The 13,039-nt window shown below is 45.1% G+C and overlaps 2 protein-coding genes across 7 annotated transcripts; one reads left to right on the forward strand and one right to left on the reverse strand.

Moving 5' to 3' along the window:
• Positions 1-1,035: 1,035 nt before the first annotated feature.
• hps1 (HPS1 biogenesis of lysosomal organelles complex 3 subunit 1) lies at positions 1,036-7,371 on the forward strand. Of its 2 annotated transcripts, none has more exons than XM_053875900.1 (18): positions 1,036-1,349; positions 1,876-2,059; positions 2,137-2,271; positions 2,547-2,689; positions 2,752-2,860; positions 3,699-3,859; positions 3,923-4,025; positions 4,089-4,167; positions 4,226-4,281; positions 4,345-4,512; positions 4,583-4,762; positions 5,237-5,304; positions 5,368-5,505; positions 5,579-5,643; positions 5,715-5,860; positions 6,159-6,272; positions 6,330-6,412; positions 6,474-7,371. In XM_053875900.1, exons 2-18 carry the CDS (start codon positions 1,943-1,945, stop codon positions 6,634-6,636), a joined length of 2,028 nt encoding a protein of 675 aa, XP_053731875.1. In that variant the 5' UTR covers positions 1,036-1,349; positions 1,876-1,942; the 3' UTR covers positions 6,637-7,371. The 2 variants fall into 2 exon arrangements, with proteins under 2 accessions (XP_053731875.1, XP_053731874.1); XM_053875899.1 differs by having other exon boundaries at positions 5,228-5,304; positions 6,474-7,369.
• Positions 7,236-11,649, reverse strand: st3gal7 (ST3 beta-galactoside alpha-2,3-sialyltransferase 7). 5 transcript variants are annotated; one of them, XR_008415850.1, is made up of 8 exons: positions 11,497-11,593; positions 10,175-10,328; positions 9,565-10,092; positions 9,322-9,508; positions 9,063-9,197; positions 8,819-8,971; positions 8,496-8,758; positions 7,236-7,892 (listed from the first exon to the last, which is right to left on the reverse strand). XR_008415850.1 is itself a non-coding variant. In XM_053875905.1 (8 exons), the coding sequence occupies exons 2-8, from the start codon at positions 10,321-10,323 to the stop codon at positions 8,672-8,674; spliced, it is 1,170 nt and encodes a 389-aa protein (XP_053731880.1). In that variant the 5' UTR covers positions 10,324-10,328; positions 11,497-11,593; the 3' UTR covers positions 7,236-8,671. The 5 variants fall into 5 exon arrangements, 4 of the variants coding, with proteins under 4 accessions (XP_053731880.1, XP_053731878.1, XP_053731879.1 ...); XM_053875905.1 differs by having other exon boundaries at positions 7,236-8,758; positions 9,565-9,902; positions 9,972-10,092; XM_053875903.1 differs by having other exon boundaries at positions 7,236-8,758; positions 11,501-11,649.
• Positions 11,650-13,039: the final 1,390 nt, after the last annotated feature.

Below are 13,039 nucleotides of genomic sequence, written 5' to 3' on the forward strand. Positions count from 1 at the left end.
CATCCTCGTTCATTTTGACCCAAGCAAGGTTAATAAAATATAAATATTGATGTTGCTTTGGGATTCTTTGCTCATAAGCCAAGCGTACAATCTGTGCTGAATATTTTTGATACAACACAGATTTCTTTTTGAAGACTTTAAAACATTCACAGTCAGTCGGTTTGGAAATCCATGTTTGTTTCCACGCAACATAAACACGTTTGACTTACAGAACATGCAACTCTCCCCACTTTAAAGAGACCCTGTTTATGGAAGAAGAAGCCACCAAAAGTTTTAAAAGGTTTGGTGTTTACTTATGTTTCCCGCTTATCTACTCCTGAGTTACAGAGGCTTCAGTTTCACCAGGCTTTGCCGAGTGCCCCTTTCTCCAGCTGCTTTGACTCGGACAGAGGATCTCCTTGCCAGTTCAGAAGGGTCAAGCGCATGTCCTACTCCGGCCGGGAAACCAGGTGGCACCCTCAACAATTCCCACACCGAATCACTCCGTTGGTTTGTAAAACATCTGCTTTTATTCGTTAGATGTCAAATTCAGAGCAGCTGTAAATTATCAGCTCTGTTTCCGCAGCCAAGTCAAAAGGTTTCAGACTTCCTTTTCCCAGCCGCTCTGACCGAGACCTCCCAAAGATCGCTTAAGACAGACCAGGTTCTTTTTTTTTTCCACCAATATAGGGTCAGACACATCAGCTATGAATGTTTAACACCGATATTCAGGTGACAAACCATGTCTGTTCCCTGCCAGTTTAAACTCAGTGATGGCTGTGGGATATAAGAACATTCCTGAGCCACAAAACTAACACAAGACCATCCCCAGACCTCCTCTCTGCTCAAGTTTGGTGGGTGCTGAACCAACTATTTATCGCTAACCACTAGCTTATCATTAAGCTCTGATGTTTCGCATATAAAATGGGTGACTATCAAAGCCATGTTTGCGATCACATGACAGGAGAACTACTTTCTTCTGTTGGAGCCAACACTTCATCGCAGCTTTCAGGAGGAATTGGGGCCAAAATCATTTACAAATCCGCATTCCGTGAATACCGATCCGTCGGAGTCATGTGGCCCACTTCTCAGGCAGCAGACACATGATCACCCAACCTGACTAGTCGGAAGAATAGGGCAACACAAGTCCATTCTTCCGCCCGCAGACGCACGTGCTCTCTCATTCTCCCCCTTCTCTCCCTCTCATGACTTCCTGCTGCCGTCACGTGATCGCGCTGCAGCGGACGCCGGAAGATCCCATCGAAAATGTCGGCTGACTCCTCGAAGCGTCGAAGCCATCTAAGCTAAAAAGAAGAACAGGGTGCGAGTGGAAATAGCATGGTTGGGTGGTTCGATGCGGACAATACGCTGTAAGTTCTGTTGTTTACGTGCAGTCGATGATCGCATCCCGGAAGTTTTAGGACAAACTGGAGAAAAGTTTTACTTGTCTGTTAATTTAAGATAAGTAATGAATTAATAGCGTTTTCCGTTGGACAGAATGGATCTTAAACCTTAAAATACCAGCTTTCGCTCCGGGTCGAACGGCAAGATCGTCTGTACGAATACTCTTATTTTGAAGGCTGTATCAGTACAAACTTTTTTCACTATATATTTTGGGTTTTGGAGACGTATCTGCGCAGAAGAGTTGCTGGACCCGTCTGGCGGACAGGTGTCAAGCTCTCTGAGTCGTGTCGATTTTTTTTTTATTTCAATGGAAACTGAAGTTGTGTGTAACGACGCGAATAGTTGTGCAGTTGTGAGACTGCAACAGTGGTTCAGGACTTGGTCTTAAATTTGATGGTCTGTTGGGGTCAATGTTGTGTTAGGTCTTGTTATGGTGTCAGTAAAGATTTGTTGTGTTAAACTTGTTATTTTTTCCTTTTTCTGTCTTCACAGAGTAATTCAGTGCGGCCTAACCTGGACATGAAGATTTAAGCACGTCAGAAGTGGATTTGTGGTCAAGATGAAATGTTTAATCATAACCAGCGAGAGTGCAGAGGTTCTGTTTCACTGGACGGACCTGGACTTCCTGAAGAGTATCCAGAAGCAATATGGGGCCGCACAAGAAGAGGGTCATGGGGTAGGCACTGAGAATCGCCTCAAATGATGTCTCCATCTAGAACAATTCTCCTATTTTGTGTGTGTGTGAACGTGAAGCCTCCGGCCTTTGAGGACAGCATCAGCACGCTGTTCGCTCCCATCGTCATCTCCTGCAGCACCATGATCGACAGGCTGGGCGACAGCTACACCTGTTTCACAACTGAAAACAACCACGTCTATGTCCTCCAGCAGGTAACTGAGTTTGGTTTTGTCTAGTACCCAGTTGCATGTGTGACATCGCTGTGACCTATTTTGGGAACGATTCATGTGAGAAATAATTCACATCAAACCATGTGAATGAATTTTTCAGCAGCACATGACGCACTTATGATCACGTTTGAAGTCACTCACTGAGCAACAATTCCCTCTACTGAAAAAGTCACATTTCTTGGTAGAAAAAGCCATAGAGAACCTTTTATCTTTGTGTTTCCCTCTGACTATAATGGCACCTTTTGTCTTGTCCCCAGTTCGATGAGTGTCTTTACATTGCTGTGAATGGAGACGGCGAGGAGGGAGAGGTGGACCTGAGGAGGAAGATCTATGTAATGAAGAAGATGATCGAAGTGCTGTTTGGCATGGTGACCCTGAGCAGTAGCCTGCTGAAAAAGGAGTGAGTCCTCTGGTACAGGACGCATGCGTGACAACAGGTGTTGACTTTGCTGTTGTCTCCAGGCTGCGTCCCCAGGACACTGAGCTGAGAGCCATACGGTGGAAACGTCTCCAGACTCTCCTGGACACCTACTGCTACCTCAGGGAGCACGACCAGAGCTTTTTAGTGGAGGTACTTCAGTGGAGGAACTAAAAAAGAGGAAATCACAAAACCTTATTTTAAAAGTGTTGTGTAATTGTGTATTTGCACCTGTTTATGGTGACTAGAGATGCAGCATATTTCACAAAGGACATATACTTTCCACAGCATATTTTGTTAAAATTCAAATCTGAAAAAAAGGTTACACAGTATTTACATTTTACATGCATTTTGATTTATATGTGTTTATATATTTCTAAATAAGTATATATTTATTTAGTTATATAGTGGACTCGTCGACTATCAAAATAATGGGAAGTTGCAGCCCCAAATGGTGACCACCTCTTAACATAAATGACACATTTATACATTTTTTTTTAAATTGTTCGTCACTTTGTGTTGTGCTGTATTATTTATTCATTATTCCCTGCAGTTATTCAGACAGCACTGATTCTTGATATGCAGTTATGTTCATGCAGCAGCTGAATATTAAACGGTTCCTTATTTTAGCTCGTTTAGCCACTAGATGTCAGCAAAGAGCAGTTAAGCGTTCCGCTCTCATTTCTGGGTTCAGCATTGGCTTTCGGGGTTTGCCACAGTAAGTCACCCTGACCTATCCTGGGCATCCCCACATCTGTCCTCTTTATCACCACCATTTCAAGTCTGAATGCTAATAAATGCATCATTTATTATATGAAACGTGAAAGCAGACACTTCCACTTTCATTTATATTGTATTATTATGAAGTCAAAAAGATATGAAAACGGGCGTCTAATTCGATCAGTGTTCTTTTCCTGGGGATTTAAATATAATGTTCAGTTTGAGATTTACTAGAGCGTGATCATTGTGAGGCTTCATGTCTTGTTCTCAGGCAGTAGAGAGGCTTATTCACCCCACGCTGTGCGAGCAGTGCATCGAGTTCCTGGAGCGCCGACTTGTTCAGCAGCTCAACAGCAGCGTGGAGCGATCGAAGGAGGAGGTGCTGCACGCCTTTATTCTGGTCCACACCAAACTGCTGGCCTTCTACTCCAGGTACTCCCTCTGCTGATTTGTGAATCCTTGTGTAGATAAGTTAGTTTCCTGGATTTCCTCCAGTCGAAATGCGACCACACTGGCCACGTCCGACCTGCTGGCCCTCATCATTCTGGCTCAGAACATGTATCCCACCAACTCGGACCTGGATGATTCCACCCCTGAGGTACACCAGTCTTCTGTATATCATCAACATGTTGTTCTTCAACCATGCTCTTTTCACACGAAGGACGTTGAAAGTACATCTGGGTCTGGTCCTGAAAGCTTCTACACACCGGAACCATCACCTACAGACTCAAGCACTTCAGGTAGGCCGACTGAATTCTATTTCACTAACCGTTTTACAGTGTTGATGTGTGACTGCAGAAGGGCCAGTGAGGGAGGGGACCCCCGTGTTTGAGTTTGTGGACCCTGATATTCAGGTGAGAGTCATCCTGCAACTCCATTGAAAAGCTTCAGGACAATTACAGTGGTGTTGTGTTCAGTTGGCAGAAGACAGTTTACATACCCTGGAGGTTCCAGCGCCTGACCCATCAAATCCCCTGCGGGTCTTTTTGGAGGTCTCGCAGAAGGAGGGGCTCTATCCCATGATGCCTCACTCCCTGTACTGCTTACCGCTCTGGCCTGGGATCACTCTTGTTCTTCTCACTAAAGTAAACTGATGATACTTCAGGTGTTCACGTCTTCGCCTCTGGCCACAGCTCATAAGCATGTCATCACTAGATTCCCACCAACGCCGTGGCCGTGTCAGTCTACACGTTTTTAGAGGCTTTTGCAAAGCTGGAGATGCGTTTAAGTGAAGGACACGAGGGATCTTCTGCAACAAGAGCTCAGCCGACAATCCACGACATCCGGCCAAAGCTGGACAAGTTCATCAAAGCTCTTGGCAGCAGCGGGGTTCAGGTGAGCAGAGTTATCTGAAGACCACTGTCACGCCTGCATGTATAAAGAATTGGTATGTAACTAGAAAAGAACTGTGACAGCACTTACCAAGCCTCTCATTTGAGTATTACATATCATTTGTGTTCGCATAAGACACACGAGAGGCTGCAGATGAGGCCAGTCGCACGGAATCGAACGTTGGTAAATTCATATGAAAGGTTTCTCACTGTGATACGATAGTATTTTGTGTTGTATACAAATCAAAATGTCCTTTTACTGCCTGTTTCAAACAGAGCTGGTCATGTGACCGGATGTGCTCCTTGTCGCATTGAAAACTAACATTAACACCAACATTAGTTTAGTTTAGTTTAGTCCCGCCCCACATGACTCCATCATAAAAAGAATGGTTTTTGCCTTTTCTTCATTTGTATGTTTAGCTTTTGTCGACACGCCCCTTTCTGTTTTTTTTTTTGTTTTTTTGGAAAGCATGTCCAGTTGCACAACATTTGGACGGAGTTCAAGAACCGAGCGTTTGCCAGAGGCGGGCCGGGATTCAACAAGGAGTAAGCCAGCAGCTTCTGTTCAATTGTTCTTTTTCAATTGAATCTGCACGTTATTTGTTCCAGTCTCATTCCGTGGTGCAAGAACATGAAGACCCAGCTGTGCGGCGTGTACAGACAGTGCTTCCTAAATGGCTCCGGACGAGCCGACTCTTCTCACAGACTCTCACTCAGTCTGCTGGAACGAGCGCAGACCACAATGCAGTGTGTTGTCTTTCTCTCACATCCTCTTTATTGGTCTTCGTAGAAGTCATTGATCATGTCGTTGACTTGGCAGGGAGAAGCTGATGGACTGGAAGGACTTCCTGCTGGTGAAGAGCAAACGGAACGTCACCATGGTGTCATATCCTGTCATGGTCTGCGTGTTCTGTTCTGGCGCATGTGGTTACGTTACCCTTGACTTTTTGGAATTACATTTCTGGAGGACTTCCCAGGTCTGATCCACTTCATCTGCGTGGACAGATCCACTGGTCAGATGATCGCGCCGTCTCTGACAGTCACCGAACGGACCACGTCAGAGCTGGGGAAGGGTCCAATAGCTCAGTTCATCAAAAACAAGGTCAGTCTGCCCAATTTATAGCAGCAATAGCGTTGGCTTTGTTACATTTCCATCACTGGTGTAGTTTGCTTCTGCAGGGCACTGCAGTTTTTGTGTAGCCAATGATGGTCTGAAGGGGGCGCTGTGGCTTCACTGGCTGAGTGGAATGTTTTCACAGTCAGATGAATAAGAAATAAACAAATCTATTATTGTGAATTTGAGTGCATTGTTGAACTGTGTGAAAGATTGTGAGACCAAGTCAATGCTTTAATCGTGACATTTGTTGGGTTGGGATGAAACACTATTGATTTGTGTACAGGTCTGGGGTCTGGTCAACACCACCCGTCTCTATCTCCAAAAAGGCTACTCCACAGTCACCCTGAGAGACGGAGACTTCTACTTCTGCTACTTCCTTTGGTTCGAAAACGAGACGGTGAGTCTGTCAACCGGAACAAGAAGGGTTGGACGACTCTCACATCTCCCTGTTCAGGGTTATAAGTTGGAGTCTGTAGACTTGCCGGTCCTCCCTGAAGACTCGGCTCCTATTGGGATGCTGGCCTGGGACTACTACCGGTAAGCAAAGACTGGGATTTCCTGTAAGTTGGGTGGAGGCTGACTGGACTCTGGTCTGCAGGAAGCTGCTCCGGTACTACAGCAAGAACCATCAGGGTGAGTTGGTCAAGTGCTACGAGCTGCTAACAGTTCATCTCGGGGTCATTCCTACTGAAATCATCCTGCAGCACTGCAGACAGCTGGCCAGCAAGCTGTGGGAGCCCTCGCGAAATCCACTGCTCTAGAAGCACCGTGGATTAAACACACACACACACGCACGCACACACACTGGTCACAAACACAAGAGCATGATAAAGACATAATGAGCTTTCTAAGAGCTGCTCTCCTTTGTACATTTGTGTGGACTGTGAATCACTTCTGTAAATACCTGAGCCACTTTCACCAATGTCAAAATATGTATCATCCTTTCCTCGTGCGAAACCCCCTCATAGAAGTGTCACAAGTAACAGTTACATTGATTATACGTATGTTTTGCACCTTCTTTGTGAAGCAGGAAGTGAAAGATAATTTGCCTTTCCTCCGAGTCACTTGACAATGAATGTCTCATTTTGCTGTGTCGTGAAGTGCCTTAGCTTAACTGGAACTGCTGCACTGTACGTACTGAACGCGCCGATTCAGTTGCATTAACATTCAAAGGTATGCTTCATTTGTAATAAATGTGAACCTGTTCAAAGCCCAAAAATGCATGCCTCAAATAAAAAAAATCACTTGTGCTCAAATGCTGCTAAACAAACTAATAAATGTTTTTTTTTTATCTTTCATATCTAAACATCACAGTTCTGTGAAACCTCCCTCGAGCAAAGTCAGAGAGCAGCGTGTTTTGTCACCCAATTTTTTTTATTTTGTCACGTGTCATGGAGTCATATATACAATAGCATCAGTGAAACATGTACAACTGTATGTGTGTAATAACAGAAATGAAGAATTGTTTTTATTGATAAACTTCCCTTTTAGTCTGACCAACATTTTAATGGCAGCACTGCTTCATCTCTGACTCAATAGTCTTGTGAAGCAGGAGGCGTAAGCACCATGGCGGTTGTACTCTCCAGTATCATGGGGTGTCATTCATCCGGGCGGCAGACCTGCCGTGAGGGTAAAAGATGCTGCGATGTGCTCCTCTATTCTCTGACCCAAGATGGTGCTGCGGCGTCTCCACGTGGGGAGCAGTCATTTGAGGGGATCGGGTTGCCCAGAAGGATGCCACCCTTTGTCAGAAAGGCATGAGATCACAGTCATGACCTCTAGATGGAGGGATTACATCTCCTCTCTGGCTTAATGAGATTTCAGGAGTCCTCTGTCTGGGCGGACGGAGGAGAGCGCTGGATTAGCAGCTAAAAGCAGAGGAGAAGAGTTTGCTAGCTGGGCTCCTATTCATCGAGAGGGCTCTTGTCACGCTTTGACTGTGATGGGTTCCGCACCAAACAGCTGTTGTTTGACCTCAGGTGTCGCCACATGTTTGGGGTGAGGGTTTCCAGCGCCACTGCAAGAAAGCTGTGGACACTTTTATCCAGAAAAACGGCAGGTGATAATAGCCACATTATCTTAATAATACATTTTATTATTAGTTGAACCACTTAAAACTAAGATGAGGAATGAAGATTAATAACTACATTTTTATAAATAACACAAAAATATGCTTTTCTTACATTTTTGCATTAAAAACAACACTGTCTTTCAAAATAAAATAAAGACATAAAACAGGAATACTTTTCCTATATGTTAAAAATGACTGATGCTGAAAACCATACCATTATTCTCTGCATAAGATGAAAACAAGTTTCAAATAAAAAAAATGGAATTACTGTCCATTTCTTTCATTTGGCAGTTCAAACAAAGGAAGGTAACTTGGAGAGCCGTTGATCAGCTTCCCCTCACCTTAAATTGTCATGTGATTTTGCCAGCAGGACTCTGTAATATCAATCTAAAACACTCATCTTGTTAGGATTTGCTCTGAAAGCCTGCATTAGTCCATTTTAAAGGGGTGGTAGCGTTGGCTGCGATGATGTAATTGGTGGTGTAACATCTGGCGATGCCATAATTCATGTGTTCCCTATAGATCAGCCCCATCATGTGCGACACTTACAGTTTTTAATATGCTCACTGGCGGCCGGGCCCTGAAGATTGCGCACGTTTTAAAGGTCACTCTGCACTCTGGTTGACTTTTCCAGCGAGCAGTTATGTAGGACGTGGCTGTGGTTGGCGGTGACGGAGTGCAGTGCATGCAGAGTTCATAATAGTGTCAGTCACTGTTGGTCTGAATCATATCGCCCCCGTGAGGTCGGTCACCGCTCCCGCCGCCACCAGGTCCCTCAAGAAGTGCTTCTCCGCGCTGACGTCATGCACCACCTTGGGATGCGAAGCACCCGATGAGCCTCAGTCACGTGATGGAGATCATGCTGGTCTCACCTGAGCTTTCATGGCGCCCATGCGGATGGTCTCGTAGTAGTGAAGCCTGGTCTGAGGTTGCTGCATGTCGTAGCCGAACCCAGCCAGACTCACCTGGTCGCACAGCTGCAGGGCCATCACCACTGCGCTGGCCCCCAGCGTCGGCAGCATCTGCTGTCAAGTCGGTGAGAGCGCGGCTATTTTCAGTGCTGAATTTGAGGTTTGAGTGGAAGCTAAATAAAATATCATGCTGGTTTTAACTCGCCTGTTTCTGGGCGTATTCCTGCAGCACTTGTCCCGTCCTCTGGATTATCTCTGGGTTAAGGACTCTGAAGTTCACTGGCTCTAAGGGAATGTCGTCCACTACCTCCCTCCAGAACCACATTCTGGACCAGAGGCTCTATTAATATCAGACGGAGGCAGGTCAGACGAACATCGTCGGCATCAACAGATGAGGCTTTGTCTGTTTTGATGTTTTGACAATCCATTATTTTCAGTTTCATAGGAGGCAGTTCTGGACCTACCAGAGGTTGTTTGGTGATGATGGATGTGAGCCAGTCCAGGTCCAGAGACTTGAACACCACCAGTGCGATGATGGATGTGTTTCTGTAGTCGTGGGCGAAGTGAGGCGCCGCCTCTGGGTAAACCAGGCGAATGGTGGTGCGAGACCCGGCGTCTCTTTCAAACCCAAGAACCGGGGCGTTGTTCAGCCTGATGACAGACCTGCCTTAGTCAACCAGTAACCACAGGGGAGGGGTCAAACCTACCGGATGATGATGTCATACTGATCAATGTGGGATCCAAGATGGCTGCCATGCAGAACCCCGCCACTGCCCACCACCACGCATCGTATGCATCGGCGCTTTCTGTCCAGTGAGGGAGGCAGACCCGGCTGAGGCAGAGAGTCCAGCGTTTGGGCCAGATGTTTCTCACTGCCCAGGAGCCCAAGAGGAGGTTGGTGGTCCCATGATTTGGTGGGGTTCTTTTGCACAAACACTGGAATGTCCTGGAGGCCTGTGGAGCACGGCAGGGGCTTCAAGTGGTCCAGAGCCCAGTTTGGTTGACAGGGTCCAGACAGCAGTGCTGCTGACCGGTTGAACAAAGCCTGAAGAAAACAGGTCAGTGCTACACAACTGAAGGTCCACTCCAAGTGTTTCCAGGTGTCAGTTCTGACCAGATCTTTTGGTTCTTGATGCCCTTCATCCGCCAGCTTCTGTTGTGGCAGATACGCCGGGATCAGAATGGCGGCGTAGCAACCCACCAGCAGAACCAGACTCAAGGACAGATTCTGGTTTCTGCTCGAGCAAAAGGGAACCACGAAGTTAACCCATCATTAAGCCACGCCCCTAAATACAACCAAGAATGATGCCATCTTACCTTCTGATGAAAAAGCTCTTGGACTCTGTTTTGGTCTCCACTCTGAGTTTGTGTCTCTCAGGTGTGGGCGTTTCAGGCACAGAGGCCTCGGGCAGCAGTGGAGCACCGTCTTCTGGATCCTCGACACTCAAGTGATTCAGCGTCACCATCCCGCCTACGACCAACAGAGTCGGATGACTCAAATCACACAAGCCAGGCGCATTATAGCGACATCTTGTGTCGATATATGACGACAAGTGAAGGGTACAGAGTTCCCCCAGTAGACTGTCACCAACTTCACTCATTTTTGGGCTACATTATGTAATTTCATAATATTTATTCTTTTATTATTTATTTTATCACTTCACAGGGGCAACACCTGGAGTGAGACGCCATGACCTCTTCCAGTTTGCCTAGAAAAGCAGAGAAACTCCTCCATCGTCTGACGTTGTTTGGAGCTAGTTAAGCACAATAGCGCAGCTGAAAACTTTGCTACGCATCCAATGGTCCTACAATGTCAGTTAGAGTGTGTTCCTGCATATATATCTATATATATAGATATATATATAGATATATATAGATATATATATATACACACACACACCTTTGTACCTTTGAACCTTGGTAAGTGCAGTTCCTGATCACACTGATGCACAAGACACGTGGCAGCTAGGATGATAACAACAACAACAAGCACGGAGGAATCCCTGAACAAAAGCAAACAATAGCATCTGTTTTCTTTTGTTCAGGGATGTTTTTCACTACACAATGGCCAGGGCTTCCTCTACTATACTATACTCTACTATACTCTAAATGTATTTGAAATTCTTAAAAAAAATGAAATTCTGTCCCCCAGAAATTCAGAGCATCTGCTGAGGCACCTGAGCATCCTGATAAGAACTGCTCCACAGCGTGCACAGCGACAGCCAAACACTCACACGCTCACTCCTACAGTCAACCGAGAGTGCTCAATTAACCTCTATATATTTATGGACTGTGGGAGGAAACTGGAGTGGCTGGAGGAAGCCCACGCAAACATAGACAGAACGTGACCTGAAAAGTGAAAACTCCAGCCAGCACAAGAAATGACGCACAACACACTCAGAAAATAAAAAAATAAACAACAACAAAACTAATACAGTGATGGAACTTCATAGACATCATTTCTTTAAATTTAAGTTCAATGATTTCCAATTGTAACTGAAACCAGAACTTCAAGCAAGGAGAACTCAACACAATAGACTGACTAGTTTGACAGTCTTGCCAGGTTATTGCATTAGTTCATTGAACTGGAGCTAAAGACATGTTTAAAGACAAGGAAGTGGGATGGCAAATACACTCACAGACCGTAGTAGATGCTCAACGGTTCCTCTTCATGTGTCGCCAGATTCACTCAAACCAAAGGTAAAATGGCGGTGGTGAACTCTGCCTCTATAAAACAGGTTAAATATTAACCGGAGATCCGTCAGCGTGTTTGACATGGTGTCCAATGGCAGAGCGCCTCTGTGGATGAGGAAGTGAAGGGAAGGGAAGTGAGAGGTAAATGAGCCTGTGAGCTGCAGCGACTTGCTAGTTCCTCACTCATCCATGTCATTGGAGTTAGAGGATTTACATGAGGGCGCAGGACTTCTCCTCTCCCTGTGACTCGTATCTGAGAATTACACAGTTACACCGTTGCACAGTTCACAGTTGCTGTCACCAATTTACATGGACATTTAAGAATAAAATCTAACTCCCTTCTACTTCACCAGTTTTACGAATATTTTCATACATTTTCAGCAAAAACTTTTGCTAACCTGCCAAGTGGGCGAAGCTTGAACATCTCCGTCGGTCAGGATATTAGCAGCATAGGAGATTTAAATTAGAAATGAACATAATCTTCAGCCTGTTTTTAAAGTTGCCCCAGTAAATGCCGGCAGGTTTTGGCCCTCAGGCCTTGAGTTTGACACGTGATTTAGAGTGTTACTCACTCTTTTGCATCAGACCCGGAGGAAAAGAAAAAAACTCCTGGAGAGGCATTTTTAGAACCTTCCTCACTGACTTGTGTGGTTGGTGAACCCTTTGTGAAAGTTCACGTCTAAAGTATAATTCATATTGTAATGCAGAATCTTTCCTTAAAATATGTAAAACCTATACATCCAGTATGATGATATATTGAGGGGAAGCAAGGGTCACGTATTGCTATTGACCTCCTTGTGTTTATGTAGATGAGGGTCAAGAATCTCTTCCTCGGATCAGCATTTTAATTTTGTACTGCATTCGCTGCTGTTCCTCACAAACAGAGGAGCCGACAAAGTTGTTGAACTTGCCGTACTGTTCTCCATAGACAAAGATGAATACACTGAAACAAGAGTTTTGTGATCTCCGCCGAGGAGGTTATGTCTGTCTGCTCGTGTCATAAAAATGGATAGATATAGATGCTATTTTCAGGTATCTTATGAAGCATTTGTCGCTTCCTATAGCGAGAAGTGGGGCAACGCTGCAGCTAGATCCACTTCCTGTTTACTTAGTGTTGTGCACAAGACTTCCAGAACGCTACTGCCACCTGCTGTCCCATGAAACTCAAGGCTATCAATGATATTTCAAATGCTAAAAACACATCAAAATTTAAAGATAAAGTGCTCCACTCCCAATAATATTGTTTTTCCAGTTGTTTGTTTTTAAATCAAGGCTAGTAACCGTTTGAAAATGGTGGTCAATTATCACATACAGTAAGTACAATCCTCCAGGTCAAACAAGGTCTGAAGCACCCGGGAAGCGATTTAGTGTTGCTCTGGTATCAAACTAAATATTCACAGGCTATCGCATGTCAGTAATGAAAGCTTTATTTATAACCTGATCCACCCAAAACGGCGTGTTTATGAGTGTTTGGTCTTGTGAAAAAGT

Source organism: Synchiropus splendidus, chromosome 9 (genome assembly GCF_027744825.2).
Source record: "Synchiropus splendidus isolate RoL2022-P1 chromosome 9, RoL_Sspl_1.0, whole genome shotgun sequence".
Lineage (NCBI taxonomy): Eukaryota > Metazoa > Chordata > Actinopteri > Syngnathiformes > Callionymidae > Synchiropus > Synchiropus splendidus.

What these genes read in the sequence shown, in the direction of transcription:
- hps1 (XM_053875899.1), top strand. Translation starts at nt 1,943, where the DNA reads ATGAAATGTTTAATCATAACCAGCGAGAGTGCAGAGGTTCTGTTTCAC. An exon ending in TACAGACTCAAGCACTTCAG is followed by an intron (nt 4,168 to 4,225) that starts GTAGGCCGACTG and finishes GTGTGACTGCAG; the next exon opens with AAGGGCCAGTGAGGGAGGGG. An exon ending in TTGGCAGCAGCGGGGTTCAG is followed by an intron (nt 4,763 to 5,227) that starts GTGAGCAGAGTT and finishes TTTTTTGGAAAG; the next exon opens with CATGTCCAGTTGCACAACAT.
- st3gal7 (XM_053875903.1), bottom strand. Translation starts at nt 10,323, where the DNA reads ATGGTGACGCTGAATCACTTGAGTGTCGAGGATCCAGAAGACGGTGCT. An exon ending in AAGAGCTTTTTCATCAGAAG is followed by an intron (nt 10,093 to 10,174) that starts GTAAGATGGCAT and finishes TTGCTCGAGCAG; the next exon opens with AAACCAGAATCTGTCCTTGA. An exon ending in AGGAATACGCCCAGAAACAG is followed by an intron (nt 8,972 to 9,062) that starts GCGAGTTAAAAC and finishes CCGACTTGACAG; the next exon opens with CAGATGCTGCCGACGCTGGG.